The 27942-nt window shown below is 37.5% G+C and overlaps 1 protein-coding gene across 3 annotated transcripts in view; it reads left to right on the forward strand.

The window, feature by feature from the left end:
• The window catches only part of LOC131027633 (uncharacterized), a 249415-nt gene that overhangs the window by 75255 nt on the left and 146218 nt on the right, over positions 1 to 27942 (forward strand). For all 3 annotated transcript variants that reach the window (XM_057957708.2, XM_057957702.2, XM_057957713.2), the window contains 2 exons: positions 21017 to 21113; positions 21280 to 21408. In XM_057957708.2, the coding sequence (XP_057813691.1) occupies positions 21017 to 21113; positions 21280 to 21408 (226 nt within the window). The remainder of the gene's footprint in view (positions 1 to 21016; positions 21114 to 21279; positions 21409 to 27942) is intronic.

The raw sequence follows: 27942 nt of genomic DNA on the forward strand, positions 1-27942 counted from the left end.
GTACAAACAAAGGAGCCTGCACGAAAGGAAATCATACCCGTATAGGGACAGATCGTATGCAAGCGTACTGTCAAAGAATATGGAATTGAGAGAAAAAATTAAACAAAAGTAACCGTACACGCCACAACGAATTCCATCTCAGCCGTATGGCACTAGCCGTACACCCTACATAGTAAGGGATCGCACAGCAAGGAGACCATACAACCCACAAAGATATGTGCAGATCCTAGTCCGTACACTGCATGGGTACGAAGCAGAACATTGCACAAGCGGAGGCTGTACGCCGTACGGTGAAGGGAAAGTGTCTCATAGGAGGAAGGTCTATAGTAGTTCGTACGATACAAGAGGACATTGTGGAATTGAAAGAGAGAGTTGTCCGTATGCCAAACTCATTCCGTACGACCAAGCTGAAGGAGGACTAGACCGTACGTCATACGGTGTTGAGAAGCTAGCATACCATGTAACCCATCCGTATGGTGTAGGTCAAGAGGAGAATCCGTACGGCGATGTTGAAGGAGGACTAGACCGTATGCCGTACGGTGTTGAGAGGCCAACGTACCACGTAGCCCGTACGGAAGAATCGTACCATACAAGCGGTACCAAGGAGGGAGATCCCGTACGGACTAGGCCATACGAAGAAAAAAGGTGCGTTGTACATAGCTCAGGCCGTATGGAAGAAGATTAGGCTAAAGAGTTCGTACCATACAAAGAGGAGAGGTGGTCCATATGTAGTCCAGACCGTACGCTGTATGGCTTTGAGGCAAAAATTGTAGAAAATAATCATCGGAGAGGAAGTTGGGAGCCGTACATGGAGGTGCCACCTAGACTGTGCGGGCTAGACTCTCAGTGGAGACTATTGTTTGACTTCATCAACAATGTTTTTGGCGTCTCAAAAAATCACAAAAATCATGTGGGCCATGGAGTTCCGTGTGGTTTTGAAGGTTGTAATTTGGTGTTGGCAGCGGGGGTGCGCCCCGGGACCCTACGAGGGGCGCTGCCCCTCAATCCCCGCAAGGGGCATTGCTCCTTGATCCCGTGAGGGGCATTTCCCCCCAGACCCCTATTTGATTTGGCAGGTACACTACAAGTTGCGGTGGTCCAGTACAAGTCTTTCTCTACACTCTTGTCATTAGTCTTTCCAAATATTACTTGATGTTTACTTGTCGTCTGAAAGACGACTTTTTCTTTTGGGGGGGATGATGTAGTCGACATAAATTGTGTATTGTTATGGTTGATAATTTTGGTTACCGAACAATGTATTAATTAATTGTATAAGATGGGTTGTCACTCTCGGGTAGTTATGTGTCGGCTGGTTGACGGTTGTGTACCTCTGGGCAACCGTTGGGTCCTTTAAATATGTCATGTACCGCTAAGGAAGGTATGATGGTATAGTCGGATCTATTGTAATCCTTGGACGACCATCTCTAGTCTTCTTCTGTGTAATAATTGCACATGCGAATAAAGATATATTTTACTGTCGTGTCTGGTATGCATTGTCATGTACGTTATTATTTTTCTGTATTTAGTTTACCAGTTGTACCAGCAAATAGTAGCGGTTTCTTGAATAGATGCATCTTTTGGGAGAAACAATTAGCAAAACTCCTTATAAGTGGCATCAGAGTGGGATCGCAGGTTTGAATACCCTTGGGTAACGCTAAGGGGGAGATTTTTTGTATGTGTCCAGCATATCCCCTCGGGATTCGTGACATGGTTTAACAGCCTCTTGTGAGATCCTTAACTGGGATGGTAGTTGTTTCCTGAATAGATAGATCTTTTGGGAGAGACAGCTAGCACAACTCCCTATACACCATTAGAAGGAGAATCTCAATTATGGAAAACAAAAGAAATAGTGGGTGGACAAAGGAATAATTAATTTCTATTATAATGTGAAATTATATCAAAATTAATAAAGAACAGTCAAGGGATATTTTGAAGAATTATGATAGTTGAAGAAATAATATATTCAAGGGAGTCTAAACAAGGAAAGGAGGGCATCAATTGATCAAGACATGCTATTTTATTATTTCCCTTTGGAATATGAACCAAGGATTAACCAACCTGAGGACGAAAACCCTCTAGGCCTGTAATTAAAGGATGAAAACCCTTCAATTTCTATAGCTGAGTTAGTAGACAAAAAGCCCTTATTTAAGCAAATTTTAGAAATGCTTCAAAGGCATTTAAAAGAGACAGAGATCACTGCAGATTGGAGGAGACTTACAGAGAGATAAAAGGATAAATTCTATATTTTCCAAGATACATTACAAGCTTTATATCTGAATTATAATAGTTGTTAAAGCTACAAATACTATACATAATTAATTAATATATTATTATGAGTTAGGATTTATTATGCTTAAAGAAAACAAGGAAAATTTAGAAGGGGACATTGTAGGCCAGTCCCAAATAGGAAGATATCGAAAACCCCAAACTCTATTGAAAATTGCTGATCTGAAATCGATTGGAGGTTTATATGACCCCTTAATGGCAAGGTACAACACCCCTCTTATTTTTCTGCAAATTAGATTGTAGCTGGTACAACTGATATAGGGGATGGTATGGCTGGAATTGATGTTGAAATTTGCTGATAAGAAGTGCTGCAAGCACCTAATTGCCATATCTTTTTTTTTCATGATGTATGACCTGCAAGAGTTTAGGAAAGACAACCACAATATCCCACAAAAATAACTGTTAAATTATTTGTGAAACACACTGAAATAATTGAATCTTTCACCCAAATAAACTCTTAAAAAAAGCCACACAATATTTTTTGTATTTTTATGAATATTTCACACCAAATTAGCACATTGAAAACTCCAAATAAACTAAAAATGTGAAAATACAATCCAATATCAGCTCATAGGTAATCCCAAGATGGAATTATTCAAATGGCTAGGAGGGTTTTCGTGCCTGAAACCATTTTGCTAAAGGATTTTTGTCCTTGTGTTGGAAAAAAAGAACTCATGTTCATTCTCTATAAAGTAGATTTTTTTTCTCGAAAAAGGGGTAAAAACTTATTCAGAATAAAGCAGAAAGTACTAAACAAACATCCAAGGTCTAACAAGGAACAAGCAACAAGCAAGAACAGGTTCTGAAACGAACTCCAAAGAAGACCAACTACTCACTCTTGTCCTCTTGAATTAACTTACTCAAAGTCTGAGTACTTTGGGGACAAAGGGTCCCAGTCATCCACATCCCAATTATCAAGATTTTCAGACGCCCATTTGGCCAGGCAGTCTGCCACTCTATTCCATTCACGAGGAACATGACTAAATAGAATGAACTTTGGAGAAGAGCATAAATCCAAAATTTGCTTAACCACCAATGCTAAATGCTAGTTCACACCATTTGATTGTTGTGCATTCAACATATCAATCACAATTTGTGAGTCTGACTCAGAGATTAGAAAATCGCCCGAAACTCGCCAAACTCGATGAGTCCGAGTCCGAGACATGCTCGCCGAGTCTCTGGAGCTCAGACTCGGACTTGATCGAGTCTGGCGAGCAAACTTGCTAGACTCATCGAGTTGGTGAGTTTGGCATAAACTCGCCAAACTCGGCGAGTCCTGTGCCTAGGACTCAGTTGGTGTCAAGGCCCAAAAAAAGCCAAAAAAAATGCATTTTTAAAAGTTTTTTAAAAATGAATAATATCGTCTTTGTTCACTACAACCTCCGCTTGAGAATGAGAAAAATTAGGGTTACAACATGTAAGCCAATAGAAAAATAACACCTGATGCCTTTATTCAATAATACAAGTCTTTATGGCCTCTGATCATAAAATTAACATGGTATTAGAGCAGGTTTAAGAAGATCGTGATCAGATTTCTATAAAGAAGCGAAGTTCTCTATTCTTCTTCTCATCCTAAGGAGTAATTCTTAGCGTCAATATGGTGAATGGACTTAAGGTTGAAGATAGCTTGAAGGTGCAACAAACTTCACTTCATGAAAATATAGAATTCTACTGGCACTAGAAGAAAATGATCTTCTTGAGTTCGTCGAAAAGGATGATATATCCGAACCAGAGATTAGAAAATTGCTCGAACCCCCGCTGAAAAATATGGGGGCAAACTGCATCGATAGAAGTAGGGAAAATTTAACCTCCGAGTCTGACACTGATTGGATCGACCGGGTAGATATAGAGGCTGAGGCTGTAGCCATGGCAGAGGAGGAGCAGAGAGCACGAGCAATGACAGGAGATAGTGATAGTGACACAGATGTCCCTGATGTTGGTGAGCATGGCATGGTGTCACGGGGAGCGACTATGGCTGTCGAATCATCCAGGACCTACCTTAAACGCCTTCGCAGGGGGCCAGGGTGAGAGGGTGCATGCTCCTCTGAGCCATAGGCTTGTAGTTGTATTTACCTTTGGTATTTGTGTGGAACCTTTGATGATGATCATATGATGACATGGATTTTTTATTCCATGAGTTTTGTAATATTGTATACATTTGACAATATTTATATATTTATGTTTGTTATTTCCTTCAGCTACAATTTGCGTTTATGCTAATGTGATTGATGTATACTTGTGTATGTAATCAAATGAGCCTAGTTTGATGATGTTATTGTGTCTTTAAGATGTATTCAATAAAGGGTACATGAAACAAGTTTTAAATCTTTAAAAATCTCTAAATTTCTTGAGTTTTTCACTTTCCCAAGTCTAGCCGAGTCTGAAGCCAAGTCTGACTCCGAGTCCCAAGTTCGAGTCCGAGCCGAGTCCAAGTCCCGTTTCTTTGGTCTGACTCACAAGCAATATTCTTCCAACCAAGGGAACACCCTCTCTCAAGAGCATGAAAAATAGCAAGAGCCTCCATGAGGTTATTAGAATGATGTCCCTTATAGGTAGAGAAAAAGAACACAACATTACCATAGTTATCCCTACCAATGCCACCAATACCGACTTGTCCTGGATTCCCCCTGACGAACCATCAACATTAACTTTCAAAATACCTTGGGGCGGAGGAAGCCAACGTCCCTCCCTATTGATTTTTTGTTTGGCCTACTTTGATCTCCTACCTCTAGGTAAACCCAAACCGTTGTCTCCTAAAGACAAGTTCTTAATAATAGTCTCATCACTAGGGTCAAAATCACCAAAAAAATCACATTTTGCAAAAATAATCTCTTGGAGTCTGCTCAAAATCTTCCTCAAAAAGAGAATTGCCATTAATTTTGAGCCCTGAAAAATCTTGCGATTCCTCTCCAACCAAAGATTCCAAATAATGAAAGTGGGGCCAAGAGCCCAAGCAACCTGAAGGAAAGAGGTCTTCGTTGGAGGTCGACCCAGATTGTCTCAAAACTCAACTAGGGAAGTAGCGTGGACATAGGCCTGATTCCACATCCCCCGCCAAAAGTGCCAAAGCTCTCTGGAATAAGAGCATTGAAAGAAGAGATGCGAGCTACATTCCTCACTCCTTTCACACAAAACACAGATAGAAGGACCATGAAAACCCCTCTTCTGCAAATTCCCCCAAGGGGGGCATTTATTTTGAGCCACAAGCCAAAGGAAAAAATTGAACTTAGGCCAAGAAAATTTATTCCAAACCTGCTTCCACCAAGGCACATCGACCTAGCCATGCAACTACTTGTCCAAGACCAGGTACCCCAAGCCAAGATAAAATTTACCTTTCGGATCAGGACTCCACACCAAAACATCTCTTCTCTTAATAGAGCTGCATAACATGCTAGCTAAAATCCTGGCTAACTCTTGACAATCCTCCATGGAACCCCCAGGTGGCCATTCCATAGGATCTTTCCAACAGGTAACTTCTATTTGACCTATGATCTTAATGTCCTTGAAATCCTTAACCTTACTCCAACCAACCTCAATGAAGATGTTACATAGGGGTTGAAGATGAGGAAATTGAGAAATAATATGGGGGTGACCATCCCAAGAATCTTGCCAAAAAAGAGCATCCACACCACTATTACAGATCCAAAAAAGTCCCTCCTTAATGTTTGCCCCACGTTTGTGAGAATCCCAAATCATGGAACCTTTCCCCACAAGGCTGCATCGAGGAACATCCAAGCTATCAACTCCCTTGAGGTACTTATGAGTAAGAATTCTAGCCCAATCCTGATGCTGAGAAGTACGCCACCTCTAGTATAACTTGGCCGATAAAGCCTGACTAATCAAACCAACTGAACGGAGCCCAAGGCCACCCTCTTGCTTAGGTCTACAAATAGAGACCCACCTAACCAAGCTCCATTTTGAAGATAGAAAGTTACTAGACCAAAGGAATTGACGAGAGAGCATCAAATTCTTTGACAAAGCTAGACAGGGCAACCCTGCACAAAGCATTTGTAAATAGGGAGAGCCTGCACCACTACCTTTAGAAGAGTCACCCTACCAGCTGACAAAAGCCATCTACAGGTCTAGTGGCAAACCCTCTTGAGAAACTTATCCAAAATCTCTCGCCAAAACTCTATACGCTGAGTTCCCACACCAAGTGAAATCCCAAGATAAACCAAAGGCAAAGAACCAATTTGAAATCTCAAAATCCGAGCAATCCTATTTTGAATTAGACGAGGAGTATTAAAGAAGAAAATAGAAGATTTAGCCTCATTAATTTTTTGCCCCGAGGCAGCCAAATAAATATCTAAAGTTCTTCTGAACATAACAACCTCCTCAATTTTGGCCAACCCCAATAAAGCAGTATCATCAACAAATTGAAGATGAGAATAAGGAGGCAAACTCTCACTCCAGCTCCAACCATGAATCAGACCTTGTCTCACTTGGGATTTAATAAATCTGCCCAGCCCTTCAGCCATGATAATAAACAAGGAGAAAGGGGGTCCCCTTGCCAAAGGCCCCTAGAAGCATTGAACAACTTAGAAGGTTCACCATTAACCAACATAGAGAAATAGGTAGAAGAGACACAACTCATGACCCAATTAACCCATTCTCCATTAAATCCAAAAGCCAAAAGAATGTTCCGTAGAAAGGTCCATTTGACCCTGTCATAATCCTTTGCCATATCAAGCTTGATAAACATGGCTTTCTCCTTAGAGGTTACCATAGAGTGAATCGTCTCTGCAGCAATCACAATCCCATCAACAATCTATTTGCTAACAACAAAGCCACCCTGCTCCTTAGAAATCAAAGCCTTTAGACATAGTTTGAGTCTAGCCACAATCAATTTAGTGATAATTTTGTAAACCACATTATGGAGAGCAATGGTCTGAATTGATCCAGACTATTTGCATCCTCTTTCTTAGGAATAAGAGCCAGAAAATTAGAATTCAAAGCTCTTAACATTCGCTTATTTCTATGCGACTCGCCTACCACCTCTAGCAAGTCCAACTTGATAATCTCCCAGAAAGAACTCAATAGGAAAGCCATCAGGTCTTGGGGCTTTACCTTTTTTCATGTGAAACACTACATCCTCAACTTCCTGAATTGAGATAGGACAAGTGAGATTCATCTCAATAGAAACCAAAAGAGGAATGCAGCCCAAAATGGCCCTTTCGTCTTCATCCATAGGGGGGGGAATCTTTTGTAAATAGAGTAGAAAAGTATTGTGAAGCTTATCAAGAAATATCACCTATTGGGTATAGTTGAGCACCTTCTGAGGATACAAGCAAAGTAATGAGATTAGTATTTCTTCTAGCCTTAACTGAGTTGTGGCAGAAATTAGTATTCCTATCCCCTTCCTAAAGCCAATCAATTCGAGATTTTTGTTTCCAAAAAATCTCAGAACGATGTTCCCATTCCTCTAAATCGTTGACTGCTAAAGCCTCATCCCTACTCAGATCCAAGGTAAGTTCCTGATCCCAGATCCAACGAGTGATATTAGCCAGTCTAGCTTTAGTTGTCATTCTCTTATAGTGAAGATTTCCAAAACATTGTTTATTCCATTGTTTGAGTCTATACTTCACATATTGCAGCCTTTTGACAAAGGTGTGTATGGCCCTACCATGAGCCGGCTTACCTTCATACCACTAGTTAGCCACAAGACCCTGGAGAGAAAGGTCCCGTAACCACATAAGCTGAAACTTAAAAGAAGGGTTCTTTAAAACTTTGAAAGAAGGTGCTGAAATCTTGATTGGCCAATGGTCCGAACCTCTCCAGTCCAAAATCTCAAAGCTAGTAGTCCATATATCACTCAGCCAATAGCACGAGACAAGGAATCTATCAAGCCTCTCTGAAATGGCATCTTCCCCAGGTCCTCTGTTATTGCAAGTGAAAACACCATTATTTGGTTTAACATCAATTACATTCAAGAGATTCATATTGTCACAAAGGAGATTAGTAGAAGGATCTGGCTTGGCCAACCACCCCCTCTTTTCCTCTAGATTACAAATAGCATTGAAATCACCATCCATAATCCAAGGGAGAAGAGGTACTTGAGAACGGACAAAGGCAATGTGGTCCAATAGCTATGCTTTACCCAAGAGATTAGAGGGAGAATACACATAGTAGAAAGACAAGTTTCTCCAGAATTTACACTAGAAGCAATCATAGAAAAGGAAGAACGACTTGAAATCCACCAAAGAGGAACAACCTTCCGAGGATCGCAGAAACAAGCCAATCCTCCAGAATTACCTTGGGCTCCAACGCACTGGGAAAACTCTTGCGACCAAATTCAAGGCGCTCTATTCAACATACCATCCACTATAAATTTAGTTTTCTGAATGAAGACAATATAAAAAAAATGAGCATCAATCAGTTCATGAACAACCTTTTGTCTAGGGATGCTATTCATACCCCTTACATTCGAAGATAAAACAATCATTTATGGGGTTGAGAGAAAATGTGAGTCAATAGTTTTCATTGACCTAGATTCCACCAAGTGTCCTCAATTGACTTCACCTTCCCCTGGTCTGTTTTATGCCCAATCCTCAGAGGTTTCTTTGGAGGTCCCTTTTTAAGGGGATTTTGCAGCAATCCCAAGATAAAAGAAGCCTTACTAGGTTTTCCCAACTCCAAAGTCCTGACCATAGGAGAAGAAGAAGGAATTGACAAAGATTGACCGCCCTTTGAGATCAAAGTCTCACATGGCTTAGGCACATCTGAAGATCGAGACAGAATCTCAGTATCCATTTGTCCCTCCTAAAGATCCTCTAGAGACTCATTTTGATTAATATTTCCTTTATCCTCTGACAATACCACTCCCATTGTTTTGGCTCCAATAGATAATTCAATTGGAATTCCCTCCTCTTGTACCTACTCATTAAGAACATCAAACCAGTTGAAATTCTAATTTGTTTGCTTGTCCTTGAGAGTTCTCTTCTGACCTCTCCCCTTATTGTGAGGCTTAACAAGGATAAAAACCTTTTTATTAGTAGCTTCTCCAAACACCGAAGCCTTCCCATTATTTGCCTTAGGAGAAGAGTTAGGAGAAGCACTAGCTACTACAATAGCCTAATTAGATCGGGGGTATTTTCTTTGCAAATGCGCATACTCATGGAAAATCCTACATCTGAATGGGCAACGTCTCATAATCCAAATATTGGTTCCAAGAGGAAGATCCAAGACAAATTTCTACAAAGTTCGGTAACGGTTTATTTAAATCAATTTCAACATAGATTCGAGCAAAAGAAATTACCTTTCAATCTTGAGTTTGGTGAGCTGAGCCAACAGGTTTGCCCAATAAAAGCGCAGTTGAATGTAGAATATTGCTCCTCCAAAATTACAGTGGAAGCTATGACAAGTGCACCCAAATTGACACCTTTGATGGGAGCTCCTCAACAAAATTGAAACCCACATGCCAAGGTTTAATGAAGAGCTTGACTTGGTTAAAAAAATAAGGGCCACCTTCGAACGCCCTATTTCTATCCGCTATACACAAGAAGACAACCAATAAATAGTTAATCACTATCATCATTATTGATGCAGTCAAGGTAGGGAGATCCAATGAAGGACTTCCCATCCTTGTAGCCTAACACAAACACCATGCAAGATATACCGGTAACTAGTAACACAACACCAGATAAAGCAAAAAGAACAACCGGTAACATCACATAATACACAACCAATAAACAGTATGAACAATTCTTATAACAGTTTGAAGAATTACATATGCCACATGCTGGATTGCAGTCCAGGATACAAACAATGCTTACAACACAAACATAAGATCCACAGATCATCTACACATAAGATCGGCCTCTGGTAACAGTCTGCCGGTTCAACCCTAATCCAGACCTCAACCCTTTTGACTTCAGTCCACCGGACCAAAATCTCGCAGGTTCTACATCTTCACTTGATCTCTAAACTCTGTCTTCTATCTTCTCAAATGATTCACAAACTTCTATTTATACCGTCCGCAAATAATAATAACTTGATCAAGTTGGCCCAAAGACCAACCGGTTCATGAAACGTACTAACGGTAACATGTCGGCTCAAATCATTAAGAACAACTTCCAATGCACAAAACGTCATGCGGTTCTCCGAGAACATCAGACAAGGCACAAGAAACATAACTCGATGATCCGCAAGTCACAAAAATCAACTACAACCCGATTCAACTTCTCTCAACACACTGCAAGACTAACCGGTAAGAACATATCAACTGGGCCCATACCGGAATTGATATCTCATCGGAATCAAATCCAAATGCCATGAAACTCGAACATGATAAAGACAACGAACTCAAGGGAATAAATCCAAATCCACAACGCTAAACTCTTAAACATGAAGAAATGCCACGCTCTCCAAGCAATTCAACTGCTAACTGCTCAAACCGGTAAGAACTACACCGGTGCTCCTGCATCAGACTCTCAGGGTTAATTGAAAAGTGAGTCCCATCACTTGATCTGGTTCGACGATCTATCAACAGGTACTTGCAACTGCCTTAGGGGTTCGGCGATCTGACTACAACTTCCGGTTTTCTCTCCTCGACGATCTAGCGGTCCAACTGTAGCCTGCCTCAATCGACGATCTACCCAAGTATCCACCCACTAATTGCCTCAAGCTCAAGCTCTAGGATCAGCGGTCTACCTGCAAACCTTGCTTTGCCTCACGTTCGGTGATAAAACCCATTTCAAACTTAGAATAAAAAATAAATCATAGCTAACTTACTCGCCGGCTCAGAAGGGCATTCAAAAATGAAAGAGGAATCCTAAATTGTATCAAGATCTTTCATCATTCAATTATAAGTGTGTGCAAATTGCATTCATTCCCGACTCTTAAGATCATTATGACTCTTGGGTTCCGCCATGGCAAGTCGCATAATTTTAAGTACTTTGTCTTAACTTCAAAAGCATCCTTGGATAGAGCCTTGCTGCTAGCGAGTGTTCATAGCCCCAACAAGGTTATCTCTATAATCTCATAGAGATTGCTCTACTTTCGGCAATTTATACTTTGATTTGAGGGATACACCTATAGAGATTTCCACACACCCAGAAGCCAAGTATTTTGATTTTCAGTCTTTTTCTTTCTTTTATTCTTTCTTGATATTCTTTTTCTTTTCACATATTTCCACACTTCGGCTTGCAAGCAATGAAGCTTACCATGGGCTTGAGCATTATAGCGGCGCTGAATTAAGACTTTTGACAAATTTCTTTATGTTTTCTTGCCATAAGTTCACTGTGGGAGACCAAAATGACTTAGAGGATTCTTTAAGTGTATAAGATATAATGACTAAAAGACTCAGTGTCGAGACACAATTGATGATTCCCTTTCTAGTCAAATGCTCATCCTAACTTTGAGATACTTTAGAAACAATTAATCCAAAATTCAAAAGCTCTCCACAAATATTCATCAAAGGAATACCCCAAACATAGCTTAGCGGAGTTAGGCCAGAGTGTGTGTGTTATGCAACATCACCCTTTCGCTAATGGGAATCCTCCTTTATTACTAAACTAAAGCACACGGAAGTAGGCGAAAGCAAAACAACTAAGCTAACAAAACCAAGCTAAACTAAGGAAACAGAGACAACTAAACTAAGCACACAAAACGAAAGAAACCCACTCTAACTAAAAGCAAAAAAAATTTAAGCGAACCATACCCAAAAGACCTAAGTATATACAACTCCTAGCATGATTTCTCAAGACGTGTAGGAACAACAAAGCAACAGTCACAGTCCGAAGTTTTGCAAACTTATCTTTAAACTCGGAAAAATATTCTTTCAAATTCCAATTTGAAACTCAAGCAAAACTTCAGGAAAGATTAGTAACTGGAGTAACTCATCCGGACCATGGTTAATCCATAAACAACTTGTCTTTCCTGAATCTCCATAATCAAAATGATATTCTATATAGTCAATAGTAGGGAAAGATACAACCAGGTGGTCTTCATTTGCGGACAGGGAATCTTGCTCATCATTCATTGATTCATCAGGAGGTCGAAGTTGATGGTGAACCATACCACGTGCCTCTAAAATATGCAGATCAACGTCACGTTCCAAAATGGGTGGAGTGCGGCGGGGATTAGATTCAAAAGGGAATTCGGAAATTTGGAATATTTCATGTGTTGACCCCTTTTGAATCCCTAACACTGGATCAAGCCCCAACCCGAATTGTTCTTCATCTTCTGTCTCTGTCTTAGTTACTTGTTCATCAGGTAGCGTTCCATTTGCTTCCATTTCATCTAGCAATTCCTCCATGACTGTGAACATTGGATCAAGCGCCGACCCGAATTGCACTTCATATTCTGCTTCCATCTTGGTAGCCCATTGATCATCAAATATTCCATCTTGTCTCAAGCTGCTTATCATTCCTTCCATCTTGTTCATGCATGAACAAACTTCTTCATCAAGGACTAGTGCACCATCCCTATTTTGAGCTAAGTCCTCTATTTCTGGCTCCCGATGATCTTCAATAAATTGCACTTTTGTATATTCATTGGCTTCCATATGCTGACAGTTGCCTTGGGTGGTCCTCCTTGCTTGGATGTATTCCATTGTTTGTTTGATCTTTACTCCAATGGCCTCTCGTTCTAGTGTGATGTAGGAACAATCTTCATTCACTTGAATGCTTGATTCAATATCTTCTTCGAATTTCCTTCCTTCATAACCTGATGATGTCACGATGCTTTGTTCTTTTGATACATGACTAAGATGCTCGTTCCAGATGCATTTCCTTGGCAATTCTGATAATCCTAAGTGACATCTAGCTTGGTTGATAGCCTCTTCACATATAAAACAAGCAAATTCTAAATGTGGTTCATTGTGAATCCTACACCAACGAGGAAGCAATACGCCCTTCAAGTGGACATTACCTTGTTCTATCTGATTTTGAATTCTAAGTATGAACCTTGTGAAAGGATCATTTCCATTGCCGTCATCGTCAGGTTTTATGCACAATTCTGGTTTTGGAACATCCCAAAAGAAAATTTTTCCGTGTAGAACTAATTCTATCCTTGACAAGAATGCCAAGCAATTGATCTCATCATGCTCAGTCATTTCATGAATCCGACACCTCCCTGGTACGACAAATCGTGATAAATCCCTAGGGTACAGTTGCGCATTCAAATTTTCTTGAATTTGAGTGATGTCCACAAGGAGACTGTCCTAACAATAAGAAATATGGAATGAACGCCCATCTATAGAGGAATCTCTTTTTTGATTTTCCATTTTCTAATTTTTTAGATTTTTCAATTTTTTCATTTTTTTCAGATTTTTTTTACATAAAAGAGTTCTAACATATCTCTGATTTGGCATTTCAAAGTTCATACTGGTTCTCTCCAGCTGAATTTCTCCACTTGTAAAATGTTCGGCCCTCCTTCTAGCGCCATTTTATGTTGCGCTTGCGAGGAGGGTTAAAGAAGTTCTTAAAATTACTCCCCCAAGCATAAATTGATAGAATCTGGATATCAATTGTTCAAGCGTTCATCGCGATCAACCCTCCTTCTAGGGCCATTTTATGTTGCGCTTCAGAGGAGAGTTAAAAAGCTCTGGGTAATTTCTCACAAGTATAAATTGGTTAAAGTCTATTTTGATCATGCCCTCCTTCTAGCGCTATTTTATGTTGGTGTCTGTTTTATTATCTACCAAACATTAGAATAGGATACTCGAAGGTATTCTATCCTCTCCTGAAAAATCACTACTGATTTCAAGGTCTATATGTGCGAACAAGTGACTTTAGTGGAATAGCTTCTTGGGTAGTGTATGCTGAAAATCTCAAGGGGTACTTACGTTTAACAACTATTTTGAACTGCTGGACTGAGATGGATATAGCAATTTTAGGCTCTTGTCATAACCCCTCTTTGGACATTGGATTAAATAAATACGATAATTAAAACGTTTATTAATTAACATTTAATAATATTAAAAAAATCGTCTCATTTATGAGACTTCACGATTTTCCTCTAATATATGATTATTAATGTTTATTATTTATTATGACTATTATTTATTATTATTGTTTTATTTTAATGTAACGTTCATATTTCAATTATTAATAGTATATTAACTATTAAAGAAATTTTACCATAAAATACTATTAAAACATAAAATAGATATATTGAATATATTACACTTATCATATAACGTGCTATTTAATAAATATAAAATATAACATAAATTGTCAAAATACATTATAAATAATATCATATTAATACGATACCATAAATAGAACCAATATTAAAATACAATACAAATTTTGATCAGATTATGGATAGCTGTTCAATTTCTACCAATGAATCTTAATTCAAAAGCTAATGTGTATTTAGTCTCTGATTTATGTGAGTTATTATTATTATTAATGTTTGTTTGATACTATTATTAATTTATTAATATTTATTAAAGTTTGTTTGATATTATTAGTAATTAATTAATATTTATTAATTAATTAATAATAAAGAATAAGTCAGCCTCCTAATAGGGGGCATTACACTAACAATACTCATAGATCATAATATTGAAGCCACACAGAAATATACACATCGTAGAGGATATTCATGATTCCACCAAGCAAGGGGAACTATATGCATCAATCATATATGAAGGTAATCCAAATTGATATCATCGTTATGCCAAACCAACATTCATTATCGATAATAGAGGGATTAATTAGATATGAATAGATGATTATATTAATTGTGAAGTAAAAACCCGATTTACTAATCTATCGATTAGTTACCCAATGAATAATTAATAATTACGCTTAATAATGCAAAGGCAACGGTTAGAGGTGCAATTTGTATGATTAACAATTGCTCATGGAAAGGTGCATAGCCAATTTGTGTAAGTAATGAAAAGATACGATTAAGGGAAGGACACGTCTTTTCCCAAGTAAGAGGTGCAACCATTCAGTATCCTAAACTATTAAAAGAGGATCGACATCAACTAATCACTAATTAGCTATTTCAGGTGCGATCAAGGGATAGAACGAAAGGATGTGACCATTCGATATTATGGATACTTAAGAGGTATCAATAGAAATTGGAAACCATCATTGAACATTTTTTATTTCCATTTTCAGCAGCCTCATTGGCTTGGACGCATAAATACAAGTGCTATAAATCAGAAACGGCGCCATATAGAATCGCTATTATAATCAGGCCTATCAGGCAAGCGTTCTTACAGGTCGGAAGGTTGTATCAGACCTAAATAAGTTCATCTTTGCATATCTATAAAGCCATATCAGACACAGCAGTTTAGTGATTGACCAATTAGTATTATATCGCCATTTCACAAGAAGAATATCAGATAAGCGACCGGGTTGATCAAAGTGAACCATTTGCATATTTATAGGGTTATCAGGAACAGTATTACCCTTATACTACAAAGTACAACCTCATAAATCAGATAAGGATCAGTATATTTCAAAGATATCATTCATATATATTGAGTCTATATTGGATTGATATATTGCTATCAATATAATCTCTTAATCTTGCATTGTCTAAGATTCATATAGAGAAGTTAAGTCTTAATCAGAGTTCATCTTATATATCAGATTATATCGCATTCATTGAACAGAGAAACCATCATCATTATGCAAGTTAGTTGTCATTATAATTCTTGCATATATTAAGGTAATTAACTTTATATTTGCAAAAGTTTGATAGAAAGAAGTTTCTTGCAATTGATTTGTAAGTCGATGGTCCCTAATTCCAAAGAATTTACTAAAAGGGACATTACAGCTCTTCTTTTTTTTTTTTGGATTTTTTGGGATTTAGACTTTCAAAAGAAAAGGAAAAAGGGTAGGGTTTGAGAAGGCTAATCTAATCCTACGAATTCTAGAGACAGTATCAACTGGGTGCTCTTGAGAAACCAAACCTTGCTTCGCCACACTAGGGACAACTACACAAGGTCGGTGCAATCTTCAATGGGTTGTGCTTATGATCGAGATGTTGGGATGCACAGGGGATGGGCTCAGACTAACTTTGCACGGTAAGATGGAAATCATCCATTTACCAAAAGTATGAGCGGAGATACGCCATCAATTGACACTTATCAAATCCTTCATTCAAATTAACAACAATGAAAGCAAATCTAAATTAATTCTAACTAAGTGTTGAGGCAATTGAAACCATGCAAATCATTCAAATAATAGAGATTACAAAGCAATGCACATGCAATATATTATCTGGAAATGACCTTAAGCAACAATACGTCAAAAAACCTCACACTCTCCAAATGAGAGGAGGTAGCCTTATATAGTTTTTCAAAAATAAATGAATGGCCGAGATCAAACAATGATCAAGGGCCCAGATTGAAAGCTACAAACCCTAATTAGGGTTTCCCAAAACTAACTACCCCCGACCAATGAGAAAATTACATTTGGGACACTTGTCCTTCTTGCTAAATATGAACCATCAATGAAAATAGAAGGTTGTTGCATTGTGAAGTGTGCCCTTCTAGAAGCTTCTGGATAAGTCAGGTTCATCGAACCTGGACATGCTGACTTGGAACAATCTGATTGGTTGGAAGATGACGGGGTGCCACCTCAACGTGCTGGATGTCTTCCTTGAATTCTCCAATTTGTGTCAAGAAATTGTCTAAGTATGGAAATTTGATTCCTTCTTGTCACCATTTGATTCTGTTTGGGAGCTTGTCTTTTTTAATTTCTTCAGGAAATGAAATCCTTCAAGAAGTTGGAAATTTATTTAACTTTTCCATATTTTTACCAAGTCTGAGAGCTTTTCTTTCTTGATGCCTTGAGATTCTTTCAAGTGCCTCGAATTTGGAGAAGAAATCCATTCGTGAAGTATTTCTCATACTTAGCCAAATTTTGGCCCTCTCTATGCTTGGACGAACCTTGCTCTTACGAACCTTGCTCGTGGTCCCGTCTTCAATTCTGAATTTGGCTTGAAACTCCATTTGTGTTTTCTGTGATGATCCTGCCTTCAGCTGCCAATATATGTTGAGTGGGAGGATGGTAAATGCTCTAGATAACCTCTTGCAAATATGAAATGATGGGATCAAGTTGTTCAGACATTCCCTGTGATCATGTCCTCCCTCTCAATACTCTGAAATTTGGAGAAGGATTTCTCCCTGCCTTCATCATAATTGAGGAAATTGGAATTTTCTCTGTGAAACATTTCCCATACTTAGCCAAATTTTGGCTATCTTCACGCCCGTGTGAACCCTACCCGTGAACTTGTCCTCAATCCTCTATTTGGCTTGAAATTCCAGCTGCGATCTCTATGATGATCCCGCTTCTATTTCCTCTTGCAACCTGTAAAACCAAAGGAAAATAAGTTAAAAAAATCTATCTTGGATTAAAGAAAATCGAGGCTGTGAATGGCTAAGTGTTTGGAGATTTGATTTTGTTTCATTTTCATACTTAGCCATGAGAATGGGATTTTCACATGTAAATTCTCCAATCTCAAGGATGGTTGTGATCACAATCGACACCAAGTGTTATAACTTCGAAAAACTTTCTTATACTTAGCCAAAAAATGATTTTCTTTCCCTAGAAATTTGAATAAATTCACTAAAAATTATTTCTCAAATTCTGGAAAATACTCAGAAAATTCATAGATCTGCATCATGAATTTAATTTCACCTTCGAATAAATGGAAGTAAGGCTGGAAATTTCTCAAAAAAAATACTCAAAACTCAGGAGAGATTCAATAATTCTTCCTTATGCTGGTTGTCTTTCTCAAAAATCTGTGAAACTTTTGTCAAAAAGTTTATCCAACTTCCAGCACTATCCAAAACTTTCTCCTGATGATCTTCAAACTGAAAATACTTTACTAAGCTCTCCTTAGTAACTTCGAACTTCTTGGTGTAGAAATGAGGTTTAGAACGAAGTATTTGTAAATAAAGTTAAATCCTCAATTAGAAACACTTAAAATCTTCCAACTCATACTATCAATTCTAACTTCACTCTTTAGGAAAGTGTTGTCATGTTTCCAAGTTTGAAGAAAATATCTTCCAAAAGTTTCTAATTTGGCTATAAGTTCGAAATATTTATTAATCTTCCAATATTGTCTTTTAAAAACTTTCCATTTTGGATTTAAGTTCGAAATCCTTATCAATCTTCAAATATTCTCTTCCAAAGAACTTTCTATTTTGGTCTCTAAGTTCGAAATCTTGGAGGATTTTCATGACATCACTTGCATTCTTATTGATTTTGTTTGACTTTCATGTGTAGGCGGACTTTTGGAGGCTTACCTTCATCTTCCTCAAACTTGGGCAGACTTTCCTTAGCTCTCCAAGGCATGGCGGAGTTTGAGAAGGCCTTCACATGGCCTAGAGCGGAGTTTTGAAGATCTTCTTTGATGCTCTTCCTTTGCATGGCGGAGTTTTAAGACATCTTTTACAACCTTTGAAGGCCTAGGACGGAGTTCTGTCTTCCTCGACATGGCGGACTTTTGCTGGTCTTCAACCAGCATGGCGGACTTTTAGAAGCTCTCTCTCATCTCCTTGGATAGGGCGGACTTTGGTGTTACTTCCACCAAGGCGCAGTTTGAACTACCTTCTCCTAGAGCGGACTTCTATGGCATCTCCTCATGGCGGACTTTGGAGGGTCTCATGGATAGGGCGGAGTTTAGGTAAGACGCCCATATCTTCTTTCCTCACTCCACAAGTCATAGGGCGGAGTTTAGAGGTGGCACCAAGGAGGGCGGAGTTTTGAGCTCCCTCTTCTTAGTCTTCTTAACCTATGGCGGACTCTTGGTCAACCTCTTTATGGCGGACTTCTAAGACACCTCTTCAACATTTGAAGGCCTAGGGCGGAGTTTTAGAGGGTCTCCAACATGGGCGGGCTTTTGACAAAGTGTGACCACCACTTGACATGCTTGGGTGGAGTTTTGATGGCCCTCCCACATGGTATGGCGGAGTTTGGAAGGCTCTCTTCAAGGCGGAGTTTAGGAAGTCTTTAACCAGCATGGCGGACTTTTGGTCTACCTCTATGGTGGACTTTGGAGGATGCCATGACTATCTTCATCATCAAGTTTTGGGCGGAGTTTGGGAGGCCTTAAGAGGCTTACACACCATCATGAGCGGACTTTAAACATCCCTCCAACATGGCGGAGTTTGGAGAGCCTTCTCCTTGGGCGGACTTTGATGCCTCTTCCATCTGGGGCCGAGTTTTATGACCTCTCCACCAAGCATGGCAGACTTTGGAAGGCCTTCATCCCATCCTCTTCATGGCGGACTTTCATGAGACATCAAGGAGGGTGGACTTTTGAAAGCATGACTACCAAGGCGGAGTTTTAGACGAGCTCCTCAAGGCGGACTTTAGGCATCTCTCAACATAGGGCGGAGTTTAGAGCTCTCTCTTCAAGGCGGACTTTTGGAGGCTCTCAAGAGGGCGGACTATATATGAAATATAACATTTAAGTATATGTGGTATTTCTTATACTTTAAGTTATATTTCATATATATTGTCAGGATGTTTGAGAGTGGTTTCGGACCTCTAGGAGTTATAATGCAAAATCTAGTTTTTGGAGGATTCTCCAATTTTCCAGACTTAGTCAAATTTCAGGATCAGGATGACATTCCAGACAGCCAAATTTTAGGACATTTGAGGATCAGGATGACATTCCAGATTTAGATGATTTTTCGATCTGATTATCCTTTGAATGTGCCATGACCCCCTAAAATATAGGAACTTAGCTTTTTGGGTCAAAACTTGAAAATTTTCGATCACGATCGGAGAAGGTCAGTGGTATCAGTGCAAACCCTAGGTTCCCATCCTGAAAAAACAAAAAGCCTAAAATCTAGGTATTTACCTTTTTAGGTCAAAACTTGGAATTTTTGAGTCCCGGTCGAAGCTGGTCAGTGGTGTAAGTGTAAACCCTAGGTTTGCATCCCGAAAAAGCAAAAAGCCTAAAATCTAGGGATTTAGCTTTTTAGGTCAAAACTTGGAATTTTTGAGTCTCGGTCGAAGCTGGTCAGTGGTGTAAGTGTAAACCCTAGGTTCACATCCCGAAAAAGCAAAAAGTAGGGATCCCTAAAATCTAGGAAAAACTTTCTAAAAATAGCCACCGGGGATCGGGCTGAAAATGCCAAAAACCAAACTTCCTAAAAAATAGGAAAAAGCAAAAAAACAAACTTTCTAAAAATAGAAAGTTGTCCAAATTCGTCCAAATCAATTGCGATCTTCGTCCTTTGGCCTTTCTAAGCACTTTGGTGGTGTTCATACTCTGTTATTACTTAGCTTGCAAGAACTAGCTTTCAATCCTTAGGACTCGAACCGTTCAAAACTGAGCAAGGCTTGGCAAAACTGAGGCGAAAGGCCACGAGACACTAACAAAAACCTTAGAAAGCAGGAAAAGAGAGGGTCCCCATTTGCAATGGGGCGATGTGTGAAAAAGGTCACAATAAGATCCTTTCGAGTGTTACAATTCATGAAGGAAAGGAACCACTACACGTAAAATTACAGCCTGATCCTTGAACTTTCAATTTCCTTCACAGTTGGGTTTATTAGTTGCACTTTGGGACTATGGCATTCCATTCCTTGCACAGTAAATTAAAATCACTGAAGTACTAGTATCTGGAGTTGTTTGATTGCTCTGTTTTCTTTTATTTTTTAAAATTTATTTTATCAGTTATATTCTGCAGATTTGGAAAATTTCTTAGCTTAGAGGCTGTAATAAGTATTGTTATCATTGCAATGCACACTAATCTTGTACAAACTTTTTGTGCTTTAGTTTTACTGATTTTTCCTTTTCTGCTGTTTAGTGCTTTGCGTGTTCTGAAGTCAGCAGACCTTATACTTTGTGAGGATACAAGGCATTCTGGAAAGTTACTTCAACATTATAGTATTAACACCCCTCTTGTAAGTGTATGCCCATGAGATGAGTTCTAGCCTTTGATATCCGACTTAGATATATTTCTGGGCTGGTGGATGTTCATCTTAACATAATATGTTTATGGGTTGGACATTAAATTAAATGTTGTCCCTTTGAGTTTGGATCTCAATAACTTGCAGTGTTCTTTCACAGATGAGTTACCACAAGTTCAATGAGTCTCTTCGGGAAGCAACAATAGTACAGAGGCTGCAACAGGGTCATATTATTGCTCTCATCAGTGATGCTGGAACTCCTGGAATCAGCGATCCAGGTGCTGAAATTGTAAGTGTCCTCTTTGTTTTTGTTACTTTGTCAAGTTAACAAAGTGGTGGTTAATGTCTGATACAAAGTTGTTTCTATATATCAAATCACTTGTAGTCAAGCATATGTTGAGGTAGCTAATTGAAAGATTGTTGTCTCTTGCTGTTCAGCCCTTGGTGGTCAAGGAAAGGATTGACTTTCCATATTTTAGGTTATATTAGTAATCTATCTCATTTCCGTCATAATTTATTGTCCTGATTGTGCACATGGAGTTGTATTGAGTATTGACATTAGAAAAATAGGGTACACACTACCTCTTGTTAATCAGCAAAAGTGAAAGTATTGAAAATTGTCCTTACAATGTTTCTTTGCCATAATGCAAACTTTTGATTTCTAGCCTGACTGATAATTAAACATGTATATATCCCAAGTCATGTCATGTTACCTGAAATGATAATTTGATGTTGCTATTAATTAAGGAGAGTAATACTCCTTTTATAGAAAATTACAAAAGGATCTTTCCATAATGGAAATGATCGAGAATAGAAACACGAAAGGAGACATTCTAAAAAGACACTAAACACGAAAAGGGCAAGATCCTAAACTAACTAACTGAATGACCATTATAGAAACATTACATAATTACTTTAATACCCTCCCTTGATGGTCATTCTAGTAACTACCCTACAGAAGATGTGACATGATCTGCAGGTCATTTGGCCACAAATGCATAGAAGGCTGCCCCCTTCTCTTTAGAATGCTCTGTGACATGAGCCTATTGCTGAGACCCTTCTTGGTTCTGCAAAACTTCTGGATATGACGAAGTTTACCATAATCCTTCCAACCTGATGTTGGGTAACACAACTATCCCTTCCGTTATCTAGAGACACCGAGATCAGCTTCTCAAAAAACTTCGATTTTATTGACAAAAAAATCAGCAAAAACCTGAAACCACGATTTTGTGGAAAAATCGGCAAACCCTCCACCATGATTTTTTTGAAAAAATTATAAAACTCACCACCATGATTTTTTAAGGAAAAAATTAGAAAACCCACCACCATGATTTTTTATGGAAAAAATCAGAAAACCCACAACCATGATTTTTTATGGAACAAATAAAAAACCCCCAAAACAGCAACACCCTTCATGATTTTTTGTGGAAAAAATCAGAAAATCCAGAAAACAACAAAACAACCTTCATGATTTTTTGTGGAAAAAATCAGAAAACTCTCCAAAAGAGAAGGAACCTATGAATTTGTGCACACAAAAATTGTGCAACAAACAAATAGAGAAACCACGATTTTTGAAGAGAAAATCGTGCAAAACCCTCCATGATTTTTTGTGGAGAAAAATCAGAAAACCCATCCATGATTTTTGAGGAGAAAATCGTACAAAACCCCCCAGTCTGTTCAAAAACTTTACTTGTGGCCATCACGAGTAGTAAACATATGTAAAAACTCCTTGTTTTTTGTGGAAAAAATCAAGCAAAACGCTTCCATGATTTTTTGTGGAAAGAAATAAAAAAACCCACGAATTTTTTTACTAAAAAGTTTTGCCAAAAAAGAACTTAAGCTCTGGTACCATGAAATGATAATTCGATGTTGTTATTAATTAAGGAGAGGAATACTCTTCTATGGAAAATTACAAGGGGATCTTTCCATAATGGAAACGATCGAGAATAGAAACATGAAAAGAGACATTTTAAAAAGGCACTAAACACGAAAAGGGAAAGATCCTAAACTAACTGAATGACCCTTATAGAAACATTACATAATTACTTTAATATTACCTATCATTGAAATGTTTTCTATGACACTACGTTTTGTTAAAATTTTGCTAGAGGTTGGTAAGGAATCTGAAGAATTCTACCAGTCTTGAGGGTCGTATCATCAAAATCCACAGGGGGCATAAGGCTGACATAAAAAATCTAAACAAGATAGCAATACATAGCCTCTATAGACTAAAAACATGTTGGCTTCAATCAAATCTTCTAAAGTCATCTTTATTGTATCTAAAATTACTAATATTTCAGGTTTCTCTGCAAAATTCGCCTTCTGTGGTATTTAAGTTTATGTGCTGATTTATTTGCCGGGTGTGGTTTGGGAAGGTCTCTTTGCATCCTATTGTTGCTGCTGGTTAGCATTTTAATTTGTCTTTTCTAGTACAAGTTAAACCAGAATAGTGTTTACTCTTCGATCTGATAAAACTAATGCTTGAAATAATCAACAGAAATAATAATCCATACCAAATAGTGTAATAGACATATATATTTATTCACACCAAGTTTTTACAGAAGTAGACCAGAGATTTTAAGCCAAGGATCAAACTACCTTTCCTTGAATACAGGAAGTTTATATAAAGCACCTAATGGTTGCCAAAGAGATACAATTGTTCATAACTACTAACAATAGACTCCCAACAACTTGTAATATCCCCAACTTGGTTCAAGATAGTTTTAACCGTAATTAATCGATTTCCAATATATCAACTAAATCGATTAAGAGACAAAACTATCTTAACATGAATCAACCTAGGATGTTCTACCTTTTTTTTTGTGTCTATCAAGGACTAGCTATCTTACGATACTAAATAATTAATCCTATTTTTGTTCTATAAATCATTTACGCATTAAAATTAATAAATACTTATTATTATTAATTAATTAATTAATACTTTGTTTTGGTGATTTAATAAATATTTATTAATTTACTAATTAATAACTACTTTTTATTATATTAATAATAACTATAATTATTATATTAATATTTATTATTATCCATTTTTATGTTATCCCTCATTGATCATTCTAATTATATAGATACATAAATAAGTAAATATAGTAATGTGGCAGACAGATCTGACACATAACAGATCTGGTCTGCCATTCTTATGTTCTTATATATTGCTTTACATATATTAGTAATGTGGCAGACAGATCTGACACATAACAGATCTGGTCTACCATTCTTATGTTCTTATATATTGGCTTTACACATGTTTCACTCTTATACTAGTATTATGTAATTTGCCTATCTGGGAATTTCCTTTATAAGTCTGCCAAAGGTCAGTCTAAAAGAATAATTTCTGAGTTATATTCCCACATAATGTCATTACACTATATAATAATTATAATTGCAGCTTTATTATTATTATTAAAATTATATTATTATTATTAAGTTTATTTAATCCTACATAAGGATGATATCGGGCTCCCATATATTATGCATATATATATTAAGCACATTCCCGTGCATACCACAAAGAACAAAGATGTCACTGCCTGTAACTAATTGACAGTTCTGATCTGATCTGATCCATGGTGATCTCTACCCTATTAATCTTGAAGTATATGCAGCCGGTTCTGGACACTAGGTCAAATGGTCAAATTGGGCAATCTGAATAGGATATAATAAAGATATTATTCCCTTTTGAAGGAGTTCGATCTCCATCTTATATCTTGCATGTTGGGAAAGGTTGCAATCAAGAGATATGTCTTTTCTTAATCATGTCTCCACATAATTAGATCACCCCTATCATAGAAGATCGATTCTCTCAATGCAATCGCACCCCTTTCTTTAATTAATGCTCATGTTGATCGGTTAATTATCCATAATCGTATCATTTTCATGCTTTGTCTGATTGCTATCATTAAGTGTCCGTAATACTCTTAATTACTGCGGTTTAGTTACGGTTTGTAATTACCAATCTTGTATTACGCATATAGACTAATCATTATTAATTAGTCATCCTTCCTCCTTATTGCACAATTGTGTGTCTTGCTTTAATCGATCGCTTTATCAATTACTCACATCGTCGTTTTGTTTCATGTATGATCGATCTGTAATACTTGTTCTTGATGAGATTCTTGGTGTGATAACGATATTGTTATGTGCTTCATCTCTTGGCATACTTCCTTAATTTAATAATAACTCTTTATCGAATATCAATGAGAATTGAGTTTCATATATGATTGATCTGTCTTTTGATTATGAAGGACAATCAATTTGGCTCTGCCGATTATCCATATCAAGTCTATTTGATCTATAGTTATTTATTCCATTGTGGTTCCGCTCTATGTTAAATGGATTACTATTATTTCAAGTTACATCGCAGCCTTTGATATGATTCTTAATAAACAATTTGTATTAATCATTGTCTCTTAATCGATTAATGATGCGTATCTATCATCTTTTTTGTTATTACTTAACCCATCGATGCTTGATAATAGATAATCAATTTCTTTCCATTATATCGCTAATCTATAGTGATTATTCTTGTGTCATTTTCTGATCGGTAATGGAGATATCATTGAGCATTATCTTTATTATTAGATGCTAAGGTCTTACTTATGATACTTTGTACTTGGCCACTATTTAAATATTAGCATTTAATAATCTTACTCGATGCTGTTTACCTTGTGTAACAAGCAAAGGTTTCAATACAATCGTTGCTTTGAGCCAAGTGAGAATTAATTTTATTTTTATATTAATGAATGATTAATACTACTATTAACATCAATAATTAATTACATAATAAATGATAATTTATTATTATGATGAAGAATCACAAAAACTAGTATTAATTACATCACCAGGATGTGGGGTTATGACAACCCTCTCACTTTAGAGGAAAATCGTGAAGTCTCATAAATGAGACGATTTTCCAATATTATTAAATGTTAATTAATAAATGTTTTAATTATCGTATTTATTTAATCACAATAATCCAATGTCCAAGGAGGGGTTATGACACAACTACTTGAAAGTCACAAGGAATTATTACATAAATTGGTACAACCAATTTCATAAACATAGCAAAATCATTCTAGACTAACTACATCTCTCCCCCACCTCTCCCAAAAAGAAAAGAAAAGCTGGCTTTCATATGACAATTAAAACAAAAAATAATAAATCAAGTAATATCATGTGAAGTTTTCCAAATGCATGATTGCATTGTCAAGGACGGACCTTCATGTTGATTCTTCTTACTGGGAGCTAGAACAATATGATCATAACCTGTGTTCCACAACCATTGACCACCCCGTGACAAAAGATGGATGAAGATCTGGGGAATATTGAACTTCTGGAATGGTTAATTGAAAATTCGTAGTGGTTGCTTCAGCTGGAAGGAGAAATGAGAACTTATGAAGTATATCTTGATCTTGAACACAGGTAGCATATCTACGACTAGAACATAGGCCATTGTACAGAGAATGTAATGGCTAGTGGCCATACAATTTAATGAATTGTGGGGAAGTACCAAACAAACAAGGAGCCTGTTGACGTGTATTTTGTACACAATCATACACAAAATAAAATACCCAAGGGTACCTTATCCTCTCTTGAATAAAGTCTCTGATTGCTGAAGATATCGCAAGAAGGATCAATCAGGGTGACTCCAATGTTCTTTTAAGTAGGGTCTCTACGTGCGGATAAGCACCAGTGGTCGTTGTGATTGCTGTGTCATCAAGGGGCCTTACATTCCGAAATCGAATTTCCTATACTAACAAGTTCTCAAAAAAGATCAAAAGAGGAGGGCTTACAAGAGATTAATTCTAATCTAAGCCTAAGAATGACTCAATGTGGACGAGACTTGGCAAGATTCTACCAACTTCAATATTGCCATAAAATAACAACTCAACTGAAATTGATGCGATCTTCTAAGGTAACAAATGATCTTTCAATTCATCAAGGATCATAGACACTACCACAAAGGCACATATCCAAGGTTCAATGACGATTGAAGGTTTAGGTGATTCAAGTTTCTCCAGTTGACCACGCAAGGCGTTCCTACAATCAGCAAGAAGCTAGTGGTTTGGAAAGTGAATCTTACCAAAGATCAAGCCCAACACTTAGTCCTTCAAACTAAAACACTACTTTGATTGAGAATGATTCAAGAGAGTAAACAACCATGAGGATAACCACAAGAATTGCAATAAAACACCATAACTTCAATATTTTATTGATCTCAAAGCCATCATGAACAACAATTGTTTGAAATTCCTTCTTCAAAGCTCAATCTTGCTACAAAGTAACTTGCTTCTATCAAATTGCTAATGCTGATATCTAATTTTCTATTACAAAATGAAAAGAAATGAGGGTATATATAGCATCCTCGATTACAATGAACGGTCCAGATCAAAAAGAAGATCAATGGCCAAGATTATGACACCTAAACCCTAATTAGGGTTTATTACAAATAGTCCCTTTTTTATTGAACAATATTAAATGCATAGCCAAATATTAAATTTGGCACAAAAACCTAGGAGACATAGACCAATGACAATTAAGGTGCCATGTCATCTATAACAACCTTTCTTCTAGAATCTTATTCCCTTTCCAATGCTCCTTTTTAGCATATGCAATGAATCTGGAGACGATTCCTTCGATCTCAGCAATTGGAATCTCGGGAAGATTCCTCATTCGTTCCTCCAAGTGGATGACCTGATCAAAAGCCTTGAGAAGAGCAGCGTCCCATTCAGGTTCAAGTTCTTTGGTCTTCTCAATCAGGAGCATGATAGCAAACATCTGGTCCCGTTGCTCATCTGTGATAACA

This window comes from Cryptomeria japonica, chromosome 1 (genome assembly GCF_030272615.1).
Source record: "Cryptomeria japonica chromosome 1, Sugi_1.0, whole genome shotgun sequence".
Classification (NCBI taxonomy): Eukaryota; Viridiplantae; Streptophyta; class Pinopsida; order Cupressales; family Cupressaceae; genus Cryptomeria; species Cryptomeria japonica.